Source organism: Eriocheir sinensis, chromosome 54 (assembly GCF_024679095.1).
Source record: "Eriocheir sinensis breed Jianghai 21 chromosome 54, ASM2467909v1, whole genome shotgun sequence".
In the NCBI taxonomy this organism is placed as follows: Eukaryota; Metazoa; Arthropoda; class Malacostraca; order Decapoda; family Varunidae; genus Eriocheir; species Eriocheir sinensis.
The window spans coordinates 11706009-11722616 of NC_066562.1; the positions used below are offsets into that span (position 1 = coordinate 11706009).

At 43.8% G+C, this 16608-nt stretch overlaps 2 protein-coding genes and 1 long non-coding RNA gene across 17 annotated transcripts in view; 2 read left to right on the top strand and 1 right to left on the bottom strand.

The window, feature by feature from the left end:
* LOC126983810 (protein still life, isoform SIF type 1-like) overlaps positions 1 to 1323 on the top strand; it is a 192422-nt gene extending 191099 nt beyond the window's left edge. For all 15 annotated transcript variants that reach the window (XM_050836935.1, XM_050836929.1, XM_050836932.1 and 12 more), the window contains one exon: positions 759 to 1323. The gene's annotated coding sequence lies outside the window, so the exon portion shown is untranslated. The remainder of the gene's footprint in view (positions 1 to 758) is intronic.
* Positions 145 to 16137, bottom strand: LOC126983811 (acetyl-CoA acetyltransferase, mitochondrial-like). Its single transcript, XM_050836945.1, has 13 exons — positions 16063 to 16137; positions 13308 to 13396; positions 12864 to 12960; positions 12446 to 12553; positions 11502 to 11657; positions 9812 to 9926; positions 9104 to 9279; positions 8300 to 8488; positions 7394 to 7551; positions 6282 to 6398; positions 3829 to 3913; positions 2243 to 2427; positions 145 to 261 (listed from the first exon to the last, which is right to left on the bottom strand). The coding sequence occupies exons 1-13, from the start codon at positions 16087 to 16089 to the stop codon at positions 243 to 245; spliced, it is 1521 nt and encodes a 506-aa protein (XP_050692902.1). The 5' UTR covers positions 16090 to 16137; the 3' UTR covers positions 145 to 242.
* LOC126983814 (uncharacterized) lies at positions 3943 to 6264 on the top strand. Its single transcript, XR_007736260.1, has 2 exons — positions 3943 to 5775; positions 5807 to 6264. It is a non-coding gene; the product is annotated as an uncharacterized LOC126983814 (long non-coding RNA).
* Positions 16138 to 16608: the final 471 nt, after the last annotated feature.

Genomic DNA, 16608 nt, shown 5'->3' on the forward strand with positions numbered 1-16608 from the left:
TCTCTCTCTCTCTCTCTCTCTCTCTCTCTCTCTCTCACCTCAGCCCACAGGACCCCACAGGATGTCACCCCACAGTATGTGTACAAACCCAACAGTCACATGCCCCCCCAGCCAAATAAATACTACTCTCTCTCTCTCTCTCTCACTGCCCTTTTCTTCATATTCTTCGTCGTCTTCCTTCTTGTATGATCAATCTTTCTTCTTTTCTTCTTCCTCCATTCCTCTCCTCTGTTCCTTCTTCTCTATCTCATCTCTTGCAAGCTGTGGAAAGAGTGAGATTGTGTTAAGTGTTAGCAGTGAAGGAAGTAGACTAATTTTTTCTCTTCACTGGGAACCTAAAAACCTTGACTGTCTCTCTCTTTTATATATACACTGAATGAACTTTTTAATTCCCTTTTATATACGTACACTGAATGAGCCTTTCATTTCTCTTATATATACACTGAATGAGTTTTTTAATCTATGTGGTTTTCTATTATTTATGAACTCTGCTATTGGTGAAAGGATGAGTACGAGATGAACGAAAGCTAAATATATTACATGTCGGTTGAAAGTTGATTCCCAGACGTCATATATGCAAGTTGATTCGATGTTGATGTTGTGAGATGTTAAGTTAATGCCCTTACGAATTTACTGATACAAACTCTTATTAAGTCTCTGTCTCTCTCTCTCTCTCTCTCTCTCTCTCTCTCTCTCTCTCTCATTAATTCCCCCTCTCTCTCTCCCTCTCATATTATTTCTCTTTCTCTCTCCCTCAGGACCAAAGACACCTATAGCCACCTGCCTCCATCACCCAATCAGCTGCCTTCCTGCCTCAACTCCCAGCCAGTCACAGCCCTTCCCCCGCCTGGCTCAACCAATCGCACGCCTCCAGCCTCGGCCAATATGATGCAAGAACGACTAACTGACAGGAAATTGAAGACTCGGAGAACGGAAAGCTTTTAGTAATGTTATTGTTATTCATATTTTTATTCTAGTTTATCATATTATTGTTTTTGTTATTATCTTTCGCTTGATAACTGGATTTGTTAACGTTAATGCGAGTTAATGAATTTCAGTGTTAAAAGCGACATTATTATTATTGGCAAAGCTATTAAATGCAGTACAGGTGGGAGGCAGGTAGGTGAGGAGGACTAGACAACAGGTGTATCACTAATCAACCTGCCTATGATTACTAAGCTTTACGACCTGTACTTTACCTGTCCTACACACACACACCTGTTGAGATCATTCACTTCACTCTGTCCTGTAATAAGTCACCTTTTATATGTTACTAAGTCTGTGATGTTGATGAATGAATGGTGAATAAATGAATATATATGACCTACTATTTTTACTTATACCCACTTATAGAATCTGTGCCTACTTATTAATGTGGTTTGGGCTTCATCAATAATAAATAAAATAAATAATAATAAATAAAATGAAATGATAAGAAGAGAGATTGATAATAAGAGGAGGAAGAAGAGGAGAAGAAAGAATGATAATAAGAGGAGGAAGAAGAGAAGAAAGAATGATAATAAGGGAAGGAAGAAGAGGAGGAGAAGGAGAGATTGATAATAAGAGGAGGAGGAAGAAGGAGAAAGACATAAAAAGAGGAGGAAGAAGAAGAAAGATTGATAATAAGAGGAAGAAGAGAAGAAGGATTGATAATAAGAGGAGGAAGAAGAAAGATTGATAATAAGAGGAAGAAGAAGAAAGATTGATAATAAGAGGAAGAAGAAGAAAGATTGATAATAAGAGGAAGAAGAAGAAAGATTGATAATAAGAGGAAGAAGAAGAAAGATTGATAATAAGAGGAAGAAGAAAGATTGATAATAAGAGGAGGAAGAAGAGGAGGAGAGATTGATAATAAGAGGAGGAAGAGGAAGAAGAAGAAAGATTGATAATGAGAGGAAGAAAGATTGATAATAAGAGGAGGAAGAAGAGGAAGAGAGATTGATAATAAGAGGAGGAAGAAGAAGAAAGATTGATAATGAGAGGAAGAAAGATTGATAATAAGAGAAAGAAGAAAAAGATAGATAAAAAGAAGAAGATTGATAATAAGAGGAGGATGAGGAAGAAGAGAAGAAAGATTGATAAAAAAGGAGGAAGAAGAAGAGAAGAAGAAAGACTGATAAAAAGAGGAAGAAGAAGAGAAAAACACACACACACACATAGACACACACACTCGCTCTCACTTTCTCACCTGTCCTTATAAGAAAACACACAAACACACACACACACTGACCAACTCTCTCACCTGTCCTTAAACTCCCTAATCTTGCGGGCCAGCAGGTGAGGGTCGGCGCGGTGCTTCATCAGGTAGCGGCCCTCCAGGTGGAACACAGGTATCTCGGTGCCATAGAGTGCCAACCATCGCTCGTTACCAGGTGCCTCGATGTCCACGGTCTCCAGGTGAACTTGTGCCAGTAGGGGATGGAGGACCTGGGAGGGGTGAGAAGGGATGAGAAGGATGATGGGGTGAATTGGACAGAGGTGTGAGGGGAAGGGATGAAAGGGTGATGGGAAGGGGTAAAGGGTAGAGGAGACGGGTGATGTGGGGGTGAGGGAGGTGTGAGAAGGGACGAGAAGGTGAAGGGTAGGAGAAAGGGGTGATGTGGGTGGGTAAGGGTGGGAAGGGGTGAAGGGGGTAAAAGACAGAATGGGAAGGGGTGATATGATTGACTGGGGATGGGAGAGGAAGGGAAGGAAGAGGAGTTTATAAAGAGAAGAGATTCCTTTCTTTTTCTTCTATTACTGTCCCACACGTCCTCTGCATGTATCGAAACACATGAGAAATTAATCACAACCAGGAGAGGGTATTCCCCGGCTGCCTGGGATTGAACCCGTGAGAGCCACTCCTTACCGAGTTGGCCAAAGAGGTAACCCCCTGGCTAAGTGGGTTATGGGAGGCTTGTTCATCAGGCATAGTTGCCCCACTACAGAGGGAAATGAAGAAGGGGAAGGGAAGGGATGGCAGATGTAATGGGGTGATGGGTGAGTAAAGATTGGGGAGAGAGGAGGAAAGAGTTGAGAGGTGGGCTACCCTTCACCCCTTTCCTCTCCCTCCCATCCAACTTGACCATTCCCTTCCTCTTCCTATCATATCCTCCCCTTCCATCCTCACCACAGATGAAATAAGAATAAGAGGAAAGAAATAATAATAAAAAGAAAGAAATAGAAAGAAAGAAAAATCAAAGGAAAAATCAAACAAAAACCATTGATTAAGATGATGCGTATGTCTGATCCTTGTCTGCGCTTGGAACCTCTTCACATACGCAGACAAGCACACAGTTACATTTACTTACAAGATCACAAACACTCACAACGACATTGACCCACAAACATACCTACACAACACAAACAGTCAACGTACTCGTAACACACACATCCATAAATACCAAACATATCACACTAACACTGACGCAAACAAGCACTCATACTTTCCACGCACCATACGTGACTGGAACAGCCTCCCTCAACAGATTTTAGACTGCGGTACAATAGACTCATTCAGAAAACAAATACACACTCACTTGTCACCACAACACACCAACACTAACAATTACACTTGATTCACTTCCCTCCCCTGCACACTCGGCTCCCCCGTCCCCCGAACAGCCAACACAAATATGCGTGTTATGTACCTGTACGGGTGCCCTGCGCATTATTATCCAGATCCAGGTGAAGAAGAAGGGCCCCTCAGTGTACTCACAGCTCTATCATAATGGCTCCACCTCCACCTTTCCTCTTCCACTCTCCCACTCCCAAAACCACACACTCACACAAAAAAAATCTTCAATCAACCAACCAACCAATAAAACAGTGCCGGATAGTGCCACTCACCTCCAGGGCCACGTCACAGAGGGGGCAGTAGTCCTTAGTGAAGAGGGTGAGGGTGGGCACAGTTCCGCTTTTCCTGGGGGGGGCTCTGAAGGGGAGGAGGAAGGAGGGGTAGTGTTGTATGGGGGAGGAGAGGAGAGAGAGAGAGGAACCTTGGCATTCATTCTAGGGACAGCACAGAGCAAATATTAGAGCATTGTCATATTTTTGGAGGTATCAACACTCATAAAGACAAGATATTAAGATAGAAGAATGAAATACATGAAAGTAGAAAGAGGAAAGAATTGCATCACTAACATATGTCAAAGAAGAGACACAAAGATAGTAAGAAAGAATGAATTAGATGAAAGAAAGAAGAATCAATCCACAAATAGACAAGATATTAAGATAGAAGATTGAAAGAAGAAAGAAGGAAAGAATCACCCCACTAACACAGGTCAATGAAAAAAGAGACATAAAGAAAGTAAGATAGAATGAATTAGATGAAAGAAGAATCAATCCACAAATAGACAAGATATTAAGATAGAAGATTGAAAGAACAAGGAAAGAATCACCCCACTAACATAGATCAAAGAAGGAAGAGACAGAAAGATAGTAAGAAAGAATGAATTAGATGAAAGAAAGAAGAATCAATCCACAAGCAGACAAGATATAAAGATAGAAGATTGAAAGAAGAATGAAGAAGGAATCACCCCACTAACACAGGTCAATGAAAGAAGAACCATACTGCGAAAATACAACTTTTTATTATGATTAGTCTACAAAATACTGAATATACAGGTGTGTGTGAATGAGATTGTTATAATTAGTAGCTACACCCTTACACCCACACCCATCACCATTGTTATTACACCAAACTACTGATCAACTGACTGACTCACCAACTGACTGACTTAACAATTGACTGACTCACCAATTGACTGACTCACTGATTGACTGATTCACCAATTGACTGACTCACCGATTGACTGATTCACCAATTGACTGACTCACCAATTGACTGACTCACCAATTGACTGACTCACCGATTGACTGATTCACCAATTGACTGACTCACCAATTCGCGTCAAGTGTAGAAATTCTCGACTCATATACACAAAGAAATTCACTTATATCCAAACTTTCAAACATGTGATCGGAAGCTGGCATACTTTTTTGAACACCCTGTAGTAGTAGTAGTTGGCGGAGTGACTTAGACTTTTGGAAATGCTGTAGGAGGCTAATATAGTGCTTGTTTGCTTGCTTGTTTGTTTGTTTTGTAATTATGTAACTGTGTTTTTAAGAGCATAGCAAAATGGTGGTTTGAAGCATACTTTTTTTGACACACTGTAGTAAACTCATGGCTAAACTTATACTTTTGTTTAATGCTGTTGTGTGCAAAGTTATAGACTGAAATATACTTTTTTTGACGGACTGTAGCAAAACCATGGCTTCATTTAAACATATACTAAAAAACTCACTGACTGAATACTTCTGAACACACTGTAGCACACTTATTTAAAGACATACAAGTGAAAGCATTGCCTGGGAGAAACTTCTGAGCATACTGTAGTTAGATAGACGCCTATTGTTTTGTTTTTGTTTTGTTCTTTCTCATTATATTATTATACGTGAAGTGACTATTTTTTTTCTTCTTTTGTTTCTTGGAATATTGTGACACTGCTAACCAACACACACACACACACACACTTACGTACACTAACAAATCACACTTCTAATCACTCACTCACACTTACACACACTGAATCACACTTTATTTTATACAGGGAAGTGTCTAATACACCTTTTTTTCATCTTTCAACATTGAGCTGCGAACTGTATAATGGATTTGACGGTCAACAGAAACTCACTGTACATTTTCTTTACGCAAACCCAAACAGCAAATCAGGGAGGTGGGCCATGGAGGAAAAGAAGAAGAGGAAGAAGAAGAAGAAGAGGAAAGAAGAGGAGGTAAGAAGAAGAAGAACAAGAAGAAGAGGAGGTAAGGAGAAGAAGAAGTAGAAAAATGAAGAAGAAAATTAAGAAGATGAAGAAGAAAAAGACATCAAAGAAAGAGAGTTTACGAGCCAGCAACAAAGAAAATAATGAAGACAAAGAGGAAATCAAAGAAGAAAGAGAAGAAGAGGAAAAGAAGGAAAAGAAACAGGATAAAGAAAGGAAAGTTGGAGAGACAAGTGAAGAAAAGGAACCAGAGGAAAACAAAGAAGAAGAACAAGAAGAACGAGATAAAAAACAAGAACAAGAAGGAAGAAGAAAAAATTAAGTGTTAAGTACAGGAGAAAGAATAAGAGGGAAAAGAATAGAATAAAAGAAACAAGAGTAAGAAGAGAGATATAGAAAGAAATAATAATAATAATAATAAAGAAATCAAGTCTTTTAATCACAATAACAGGAAAAATCACAGAAGAAACCATTGATGAGGATGAAGCAGAAGAAGGGCCCCTCAGCGTACTCACAGCTTCTCTATCATAATGGCAGATGCTCCCCCGCCCCCGTTGCAGATGGAAGCCACGCCAAGCTGACCCGCCTTCAGGGAGTGAGCCAGGTGGACCACAATGCGGGCACCTGACATGCTGTGGGCGGGAGGACATGGTGAGTGAGCGGGAACGTGGAAGGAAAAGGATATGTTTGTGGGTGTGGGGAGAGGGAAGGGGATATCACAGAGGGGCAAGCGGGGAGGTTAAGATAAATAGGAGGGGAGAAGGGAGAGAAGAGGTACAAATTTGCATGGTGAGTGGGTGGGAATGGGAGGAAATAGGAAAGGATAGTATGTGTGGGGAGAAGGAAGGGGATATCACAGTGGGGAGAGGGGGGAGTTAAGATAAATGAGAGGGGAGAAAGGGACAGAAGAGGGACAAATTCACAGGACAATAAATAGGGAACTAGATGGAATAGGAAATGTTTGTGTGGGTGTGGGGAGAAGGAAGGGGATATCACAGTGGGGAGAGGGGGGAGGTAAGATTAATTGGAGGGGAGAAGGGACAGAAGAGGGACAAATTTGCAGGACAATAAATAGGGAATGAGATAAAATAGGAATGTTAGTGTGGGTGTGGGGAGAAGGAAGGGGATATCACAGTGGGGAGAGGGGGGAGGTAAGATAAATTAGAGGGGAGAAAAGGAGAGAAGAGGGACAAATTCACAGGACAATAAATAGGGAATGAGATAAAATAGGGATGTTAGTGTGGGTGTGGGGAGAAGGAAGGGGATATCACAGTGGGGAGAGGGGGAGGTTAGATATATTAGAGGGGAGAAGAGAGATGAAGGATAGTTTCACAGGACAATAAAATAAAATAAATGAAATGATGAATAAAATAAGGCAGAAACTCACCCATAACTACCAACCCAATTTCAACCCATCCCCAAAATCATTCCTAATTTCAACCCAACCCCAAAATCGTTTCCAATTTCAACCCAACCCCAAAATCGTTCCCAATTTTAACCGAACCCTAAAAATATTCCCAATTTCAACCCATCCCAAAAACCATTCCCAATTTCAACTCAACCTAAAAATCATTCCCAATTTCAACCCAACCCCAAAACTCGTCCCCTCCCCTGACACCAGACTTACCCAATGGGGTGTCCAAGGGAGACGGCACCCCCATGCACGTTGACCTTGGCCGGGTCAAGGTTGGACATCTTCATGTTGGCCAGCACCACCACGGAGAACGCCTCGTTGACCTCCCACAGCGCCACGTCTCCCACGCTCTTCCCGGTCTGCTCCAACAGCTGTGGGGAGGGATGGGTGAGTGTGGGGCAGGGTAGAGGGGGAGGAGGGGGAGTAGAAGGGGGTGAGGGATAAATACAGTAAACACTCACTTTAACAAACCAATTGAGGGAAACAGGTGACATTATGGGCCGTATTACAAGTCAAATATGAGAAGTTTCAGGTCCCTACAAAGGTCGGTTTAGGGGCTGTGCTACAAGTCCAATACGAGAAGTTTCAGGTCCCTACAGAGTTCGGGATGAATAACTCTGTAGGGACCCAAAACTTCTCGGATTGGACTCGTAATACAACCCCTAAACTGACCTTTGTAGGGACCCAAAACTTCTCGGGTTTAACTTTTAATGCGGCCCTTCATCCGAGGGGTTAAAACTTTTGGTATGTATATATAACATTGCATATTTACGTACATGCAGTCATCACAAATACTACACCCACACAGAGGAATTAAAACTAACCGCAATTATTGATTTTATTCAGTAAATCCCTACATGTAACGGAAAGGAAAAAAAAGTTTGTTAAAGCTAAAATTTGTTATACTGAGGTCCGTAAAGGTAAGGGCCGAGGCATTATTAGGAGAATGAGTGTGGATAACCTTGTAAAGAGAGTAGGTGATGGCAGTAAGGGAGGGTGTGTGTCAGGGGAGGATCCATTACCTTGTTTGACATTATTAGGAGAGAATGAGCGTGGATAACATTGTAAGGAAAGATGCTGGGAGTAAGGGAGTGTGTGTGTCAGGGGAGGATCCATTACCTTGTTCGTGGCAAATGCTGGAGCAATGGGGAAGTCAATGGGGTCCGTCGCAGCATCACAGAAGCCCACCACCCTGGCTATGGGGGTCACACCAGCCGCCGCAGCCGCCTCTCCGCTCATCAACACACACGCGGCGGCTCCATCGTTCAAGGTGGATGCATTGCCGGCTGTGACCGTCCCGCCCTCACGCTGTAGGTGGATGAGTGGATGTGGATTATGGATGTGGGTGAGAGGATACGTTTTTCTCATGTATTGATTTTTGTATAGGAGAGGAGGCAGCTCTTCTTTTCTCCTTCTTACTCCTCCTCCCTTCCCATTACTCCACCTAACCACCCATGTTTTTTACCCTCTCCCTCTCCCTTCTCTTCTCCCTTTTCCTTCAGTTCTCTTCCTCCTCCTCTCTTCCTTAATCTTCTTTCCTTCCCTTCTCCTCTTTCCTCCTTAATCCCTTCCCTCTCTCATCCCTTTCCTTCAGTTCTCCTCCTCCTCCTCTCTTCCTCACTCTTCTTTCCTTCCCTTCTCTCTCTCACTCCTCCATTCCTCCCATCCTTTTCCTTAACTTCTTCTCCTTCGATCTTTCCTTCCCTTCTCTTTCCTCCTCAATCCCTTCCCTCTCTCACTCCTCCACTTCTCTCATCCTTCCCTCCCATCCTTCTCCTTCTATCTTTCCTTCCCTTCTCTTTCCTCCTAAATCCCTTCCCTCTCACTCTTCAATTCCTCTGATCCTTCTCCTTCAGTTCCCCTTCTATCTTTCTTCCCTTCTCTTCCCTCCCTCCTCCCTTCCCCTCCCCTCCTCCTCCTCACCTGAAATACGGTTGCCAGCTTGGTGAACTTCTCTGGGTTGACCTTCTTGTACTCCTCGTCCTCCCCGACAACAGTATCCGGCTTCCCCCTCTTCCCCTTAATGGTCACCGGCACGATCTCCTCCGCCATGGCTCCGCTCTTCCACGCCTCCGCTGACCGCCGGTAACTCTCAAGCGCTGTGGAAGATGTGGAGGTGAGGATGTGGGTGGGGAGGAAAGTGAAATAACGCAATACACATAATTAGAATGGAATGAAAGAGATGTAGATGATGGAAAAGGGAAGATGAGGGATTGGAAAGAAGGACAGGGAAGGAGGAGGAAGATGAATGATGAAGGAAGGAGATTGAAAAAACAAAAAAAAGAAAGAGAGGTAGAGTGGGAAGGTGAGAGGAGAAGAGAGCTGCAGATGAGAGGAGGAACCATGAGGGATTGGAAAGACTGGGGAAAGGAAACGACACACACACACACACACACACACACACACACACATGCTTGAGAGACATAAAGAAATATAGCTTCCCGCAAAGAAATATAGAGATTTGGAACAGACTAAGTGAGGATGTAGTATTGACAAAGAGTGTGCAAAGCTTTAAGGAAAAGTTGGACAAATACAGATTATGGAGACGGGACCACACGAGCGTAAGCCCAGGCCCTGTAAAACAACAACTAGGTAAATACAACTAGGTAAATACACACACAGTCTACCCACCGAACTGGTCCTGCTCCTCCCTGGTAATGCTCATCTTCTTGGCCGTGTTCTCCCCACAGTTGCCCATGTGGATCTTGTTATAAACGTCCGTCAGCCCATCAAACACTATGCCGTCCTGTGGGTGTGTGTGGAGGGGGTGGAAGGGAAGGGGTGGATTAGTGACTCAAGAACGATGGGTGTCATAAACGTATTCATAAAAGTAACTATCTATTTTTATCCACTATCATTATCTAACACTATGCCATCCTGGGTGTGTGTGGAGGGGGTGGAAGGGAAGGGAAGGGGTGGATTAGTGACTCAAGAATGATGGGTGTCATATATGTATTCTATCAAGTAACTGCACAACTGGACCTGATCCTATCTTTATCTAACACTGTACTATCCTGGGTGTGTGTGTGTGGAGGGGTGGAAGGGAAGGGAAGGAGTGGATTAGTGGCTCAAGAATGATGGGTGTCATATATGTATTCTATCAAGTAACTGCACAACTGGACCTGATCCTATCTTTATCTAACACTGTACTATCCTGGGTGGGTGTGTGTGGAGGGGGTGGAAGGGAAGGGAAGGGGTGGATTAGTGGCTCAAGAATGAAAGGTGTCATAAATGTATTCATAAAAGTGACTGAGTGGCGGAACCTGTTTTTATCTACCATCTTTATCTAACACTGTACTATCCTGGGTGTGTGTGGAGGGGGTGGAAGGAAAGGGAAGGGGTGGATTTGTGGCTCAAGAACGATGGGTGTCATATATGTATTCATAAAAGCAACTGAGCAGCGGAATCTTTTTTTATCTACCATCTTTATCTAACACTGTACTATCCTGGGTGTGTGTGGAGGGGGTGGAAGGAAAGGGAAGGGGTGGATTAGTGGCTCAAGAATGAAAGGTGTCATAAATGTATTCATAAAAGCAACTGAGCAGCGGAATCTTTTTTTATCTACCATCTTTATCTAACACTATGCCATCCTGGGTGTGGGGGAAGGGGTGACCTGTGTGTGGAGGAAGGGGTGACCTGTGTGTGGGTGTGAGTTTACTAGTAAGCAACAAAGACAATGATGAAGACAAGGAGGAGGTCGAAGAAAGAAGGAGGAGGAGGAGGAAAATAAAGAAGGGGGGAGGTGGAAAGGAAGGGGACAAAGTGAGTTCATATACAAATTCATTCATTCAACTCAGTGATTGAACATATTTATTTATTATTATTATTACTATCATCATTATTATTATCATTAAATTCAGTACCATTCGCCTATTCTAGTCTCCGTCACACCTACACCCCAGCGATCACAGTCCCCTCACCCCATTACACCCCTTCCCTTCCACTCTACCAATCCACCCCATCATAACCCTCCCCCTTCCACCACTTCCAAGTTCCCATCACCTCCTTCATCCCTTCCAAGTTCCCATCACCTCCTTCATCCCTTTCAAGTTCCCATCACCTCCTTCACCCCTTTCAAGTTCCCATCACCTCCTTCATCCCTTTCAAGTTCCCATCACCTCCTTCACCCCTTTCAAGTTCCCATCACCTCCTTCATCCCTTTCAAGTTCCCATCACCTCCTTCATCCCTTTCAAGTTCCCATCACCTCCTTCATCCCTTCCAAGTTCCCATCACCTCCTTCATCCCACTCGTCTTCCACCTCACCCCACCATCACCCTATACCTATTCCCACCCTTCCATCCCCCTCCCCCTGTTACGCACCACCAGGGTCACGGTGCCGTAGGGGGTGTCGCCCCGGGCCATGTAGTAGGGGACGTTACTCATGCTCTCCATGCCGCCCGCCACCATGATTCGGTTGCTGCCCACCATGATGGACTGGCAGGCCATCATGATCGCCTTCATCCCCGACGCGCACACCTGTGGAGGGAGGGACAGGTGTGAGTGAGGTCAGGTGTGGGAGTGGTTTCTTTTTTTTCTTTCTCTCTTTATTTTTACAGTAGAGATAACAGTTAAGGGCAACAAAAAGGAAGCAATATGTTAGGACTTAAGGGTTGTTTAGGGAGGTATTGGGAATCCGTAAGCGAAAATGAAGTATTACAGGTAACTCGATTTACGCGAGTTTGGTTTACGCGTTTTTGAAATAATGCGGGGTCCAAAACCGTGCCGTACACACATATTTACGACGCAAAAGTCAAAACAAGAATTATTTAATCATCTATGGGGACCGCGCCGTACCCACAAAACGCCAGTCAAGACCGCAGTACCCTGAGGATTGCCCTTTCCTGTATATCACAACTAAATAAAAGGAGGAGTATACAGGGCAAGGAAATAGAGAATCTGAATAAAAGGCACACACACACACACACACACACACACACTGTAGGAGAGACGTCAGGAAATACAGTTTTCCATACAGAAGCATAACATCATGGAACGGACTTGACGAGGAGACTGTGTGTGCAACAACGATTCATGAATTTAAAGCCAAACTGGATAATAAGTGTTATGGAGATGGGACAGCATGAGCCTTGTACAGCTCTTGTCCTGTATTTCACAACTAGGTAAATACACAAGGAAAGGCTGGATAAATGTAGATATGGAGACGGGACAGTTAGAGCTTAGCTGGGGCCCGGCAAACTACAAATACGTAAATACAAATAGGTAAATACACACACACACACACACACACACACACACACACACACCTTGTTGATAGTGGTGCATGGTGTGGTCTTGTCCAAGCCAGCAAACAGCGCCGCCTGCCTCGCCGGAGCCTGACCTGACATCGCCGCCACCACGTTACCCATGTACACCTGTGAAAGGGGGGGAGGGGTAGGTTAGTGGTGGTGGTGGTGATGGTGGGTGTTACATCTTCTCTAGTAACTGTCTATTCCATATTTCTCCATTTTCTCCTTCACTCCCTTTCTCTCCTCTTTTTCTGTTCTTTTCTATTTCTCCCTTTCATCTCATTTCCTCCTCCTCCTCCTCTGTGTCCTCTTCCAACTCATTCCCCTCTTTCTTTCCTCTCTTCTATTTCTTCCACTCTCTATTTCCTTCTCCATTCTTCTCTCCTCTCTTGTGTCTCTCTCTTCCTCCTCTCTCTCCCTTCCTTCCTCCCCTCACCTCCTGTACATCCTTGGGCCCCAGACTTGCCCTTTCCACGGCCGCCTTTACCGCCACAGCGCCCAGCTCGGGGGCACGCAGTGATGCTAAGGATGACCTAAGGGACAGAGGTAGAGGTTAGTGACTCCCCTGCAAACACATGATAGCCAGCACCCTATGGTATAAATCAACAAAAAATGACCTCACTTTGTTGTATAGAAAGTCTCATTAGTAAGGAACTATATATGAATTTTCTGAGTCAAGACCTATAGTAACTGTTTGGGGTTTTGATAGGTTAGGTTAGGTTAAGTTTAGGGTATTTTCAAGCACATGATAGCCAGCCCCTTATGGTATAAATCAACAAAGAATGACCTCACTTTGTTGTATAGAAAGTCTCATTAGTAAGGAAGCATATATGAAGACAATTCCCTGATGGCCCCCCCAACCTGAAGGATCCCCCCTCACCTGAAGGAGCCCATAGGTGTCCTGACGGCACTGGCGATGACCACATCCTGAAGGGCCGCAGTGCTGTAGTGCCGCACCGCCCCACCGGCCTGTAGACACACACACACACACACACAAACACAGGGTATCAGTACTCATTGTGTAGGTAAATGGGAATGTTTGGATACATTGATATATATATATATATATATATATATATAGTATAGTATATATATATATATATATATATATATATATATATATATATATATATATATACATATATATATATATATATATATATATATATATATATATATATATATATATATATATATATATATATATATGCGTGTACATCTATATGAAAATCATATTCAAAAGTCCTTAAATAGATAAATATTTCCCCGTTACACTTAGATCTATGGCATGGCTATTTGACTATTATGAGCCACGGTCCAGTTGGACAAGTTCGAATGTATGCAGCAGTACGGGTAAATATTGTAGCTGGACCCCAGGACATGGGAATAGAGAGCTATGATTAAATAACATGAAGGTCCTGGCGAGAGATTCTGGCATGTGTATTTCCTGGACTGACCGTAAGGCAACACAAACACCATAACATTCACCAACACACAAACACCAAGAGACACTCACCAACACACACTCACCAATGAGAGAAATTCACCAACACACACTCACCAATAAGCCAGCCTCACACCACAGTCCTGACTTTGTCCTAATATTGAACATTTGCTGACGAGAAATCTCAATAGGGACACTAGAGGACACTCCTATAAGCTTTATGTCCCCTGTTGTAACACTGATGTGAGAGCTCGCTTCTTCTCACTGAGAGTAATCAACATTTGGAACAGCTTGCCGGATTCTGTTGTTTCTGTCACCTCAGTGAATTCCTTCAAGCACCAGCTGGGCGTGAAGCATCTTGGTCAGATCTTATACGAGTTTGATTAATTTGTTCTAGTGGTTTGGTTGTTCTTTTGGGTGTTTTGTTTGGATTGTTGTTATTGACTGGGCATTGATATAGAATTCGTAGTTGTCCGTGCCATCTCGTGATGTCAAATTAGCCAACCATCTCACCACCTTAGTGAAAATCATCAGCTGCAGTTTTGGTTGGAGACATCGCACAGTTTTATGGATGGGGCGTACGTGTCCCTATCCAGGTAAGAAATCCTGGGGGCCGAGCTCTGCCATCAAGGAATACCTCCATGATGCAACAACACTTCCCCCACGCCAACCTGTTTCCCTCTTTACAGACTCCCTCACTGCCCTCCACCTCCTCCACCCATAGGCCTCACACCCACCATCCACTCACTCCTTGCACAGCTGACCTCCGGGGCCGCCTGAGGATCGGACACACACGCCTCAATGCCCTGTGAACTGACTGAACATGGAACCCACACTGCCCATGGTGCCTCACACAGCATTCCACTCCCTGCTCCACACTGCCCATGGCGCCCCACACAGCATTCCACTCCCTGCTCCACACTGCCAAAGATTCCACTCCCTCCACATCGACCTCCCAGCATCCCTAACCAGTCCACATCCACAGGACTGCGACACCCTAAGCTAATAAGACATTCACCAACACACGTCTGTTTGACAAGTTGAGTCTGTTCAGCGGAGATGGACAAAGCTAAAGTCTGTTCACTTAAGTCTGCCCCAAGCTGACATCATCAACCTAAGCGTGTTCGTAAGCACAGTGCAGATTAGCAGAAAGTGCTGCGCGAGATAAACACAAACAGAGGTTAAAGAAAACTTGGAAGCCATAGCAGTACCCAATCAGCACTCGGCTTGCAAATACGTTTAGGTTTATGTTGTCAGCTTGGGTCGGACTTAAGAGAACAGACTTTTGTATTAGGTTTAGCTGATCTGCCCTACAAACACTGATTAAATTGCTTAAAACTATTCTCCATAAAGGGCAGGCTACTTAGACAAGATTTATTGTTACTGGATTTTCCATGGTCTTTGCTCTATTCATCCTTTTGATATTTTCACTTTATCCCCAAATGTAGGCACCAGAGGACACAGATATAAGATTCAAATTCAACATTGTCAGACTAAAGCTTGCAGACGTTTCTTTTCTTCAAGAGTGGTGAGAAGATGGAATTCTTTGCCGCTGGAGGATGTAGATGCTCCCAGTCTTCCTGTGTTTAAATCCTGATTACAACTCTTCCTCCATGATGACCTGTACTCCTTGTAACAACCTGCTGCCAATCCTCTGACCTCCGTTGCCAGCAATCCCACAAGTCGTTTTGTTCAGTTATAGACCTCAGGAAGATACACTTAACCAGTCACTTTATTTTTATTTATTTATTTTGGTCCTTATTACTCGTTCGCCTGACTGGAGTATCTGTCAGTGTCTGCGGGGCCCTACCAGGTGAGAGTACCAGGTGAGAGGACCGACCTCCCAGCATCCCTGACCAGGCCAGCGACACCCTAAGCTAATAAGACACTCACCAACACACAATATCCAGGAAACAAACACCAACAAAAGACACTCACAAGCACCAGCAAGACACTCACAAACATCAGCAAGACACTCACAAACACACCAACACACAAAAATAAAAACACCGGCCGGCCACCACCCAGGAAGTTAGTATACCCCTTTTTCAAGCCCTTATTTAACCCCTTTATAATTAGTTCCCGCCGCTGCCACTCTGTACACGTGATCTTGAATGCTTTAAGTATATTCACACAGAATTATGGGGTTTAACAATGCGTAGCAAGGGAGAAAACGGCGTAAATATATCACCTTTTTGAGCAGTCTGACCGTCGCCATGTCGAGAAGGGATGCTGCAGCTGGAGGGAGTGATTCGCATCTCCACCTTCATTTGTTTGTTTGTTTGTTTTCCTTCTTATTGATTTCAAGGTTGTTTTGTGCTTGGAATGCTTTGTAATGTTGTCTGTAGTTTCGTTTTTCATCTTTTTCTTCGTTTTCTTCATTCCCTTTCTTCGTTTCCCTCTTCCTTCTTTCGTTTATTTTCTCTCTTCCTTCTTTCGTTTCTCTCTCTCTCTCTCCTTCGTTTATTCTCTCTCCCTTCCTTCGTTTCTCACTCCCTTCCTTCGTTTATTCTCTCTCCCTTACTTCGTTTCTCTCTCCCTTCCTTCATTTATTATCTCCCTTCCTTCGTTTCTCTCTCCCTTCCTTCGTTTATTTTCTCTCCCTTCCTTCGTTTCTCTCTTCCATCCTTCGTTTATTCTCTCTCCCTTCCTTCGTTTCTCTCTCCCTTCCTTCGTTTATTCTCTCTCCCTTCCTTCGTTTCTCTCTCCCTTCCTTCGTTTCTCTCTCCCTTCCTTC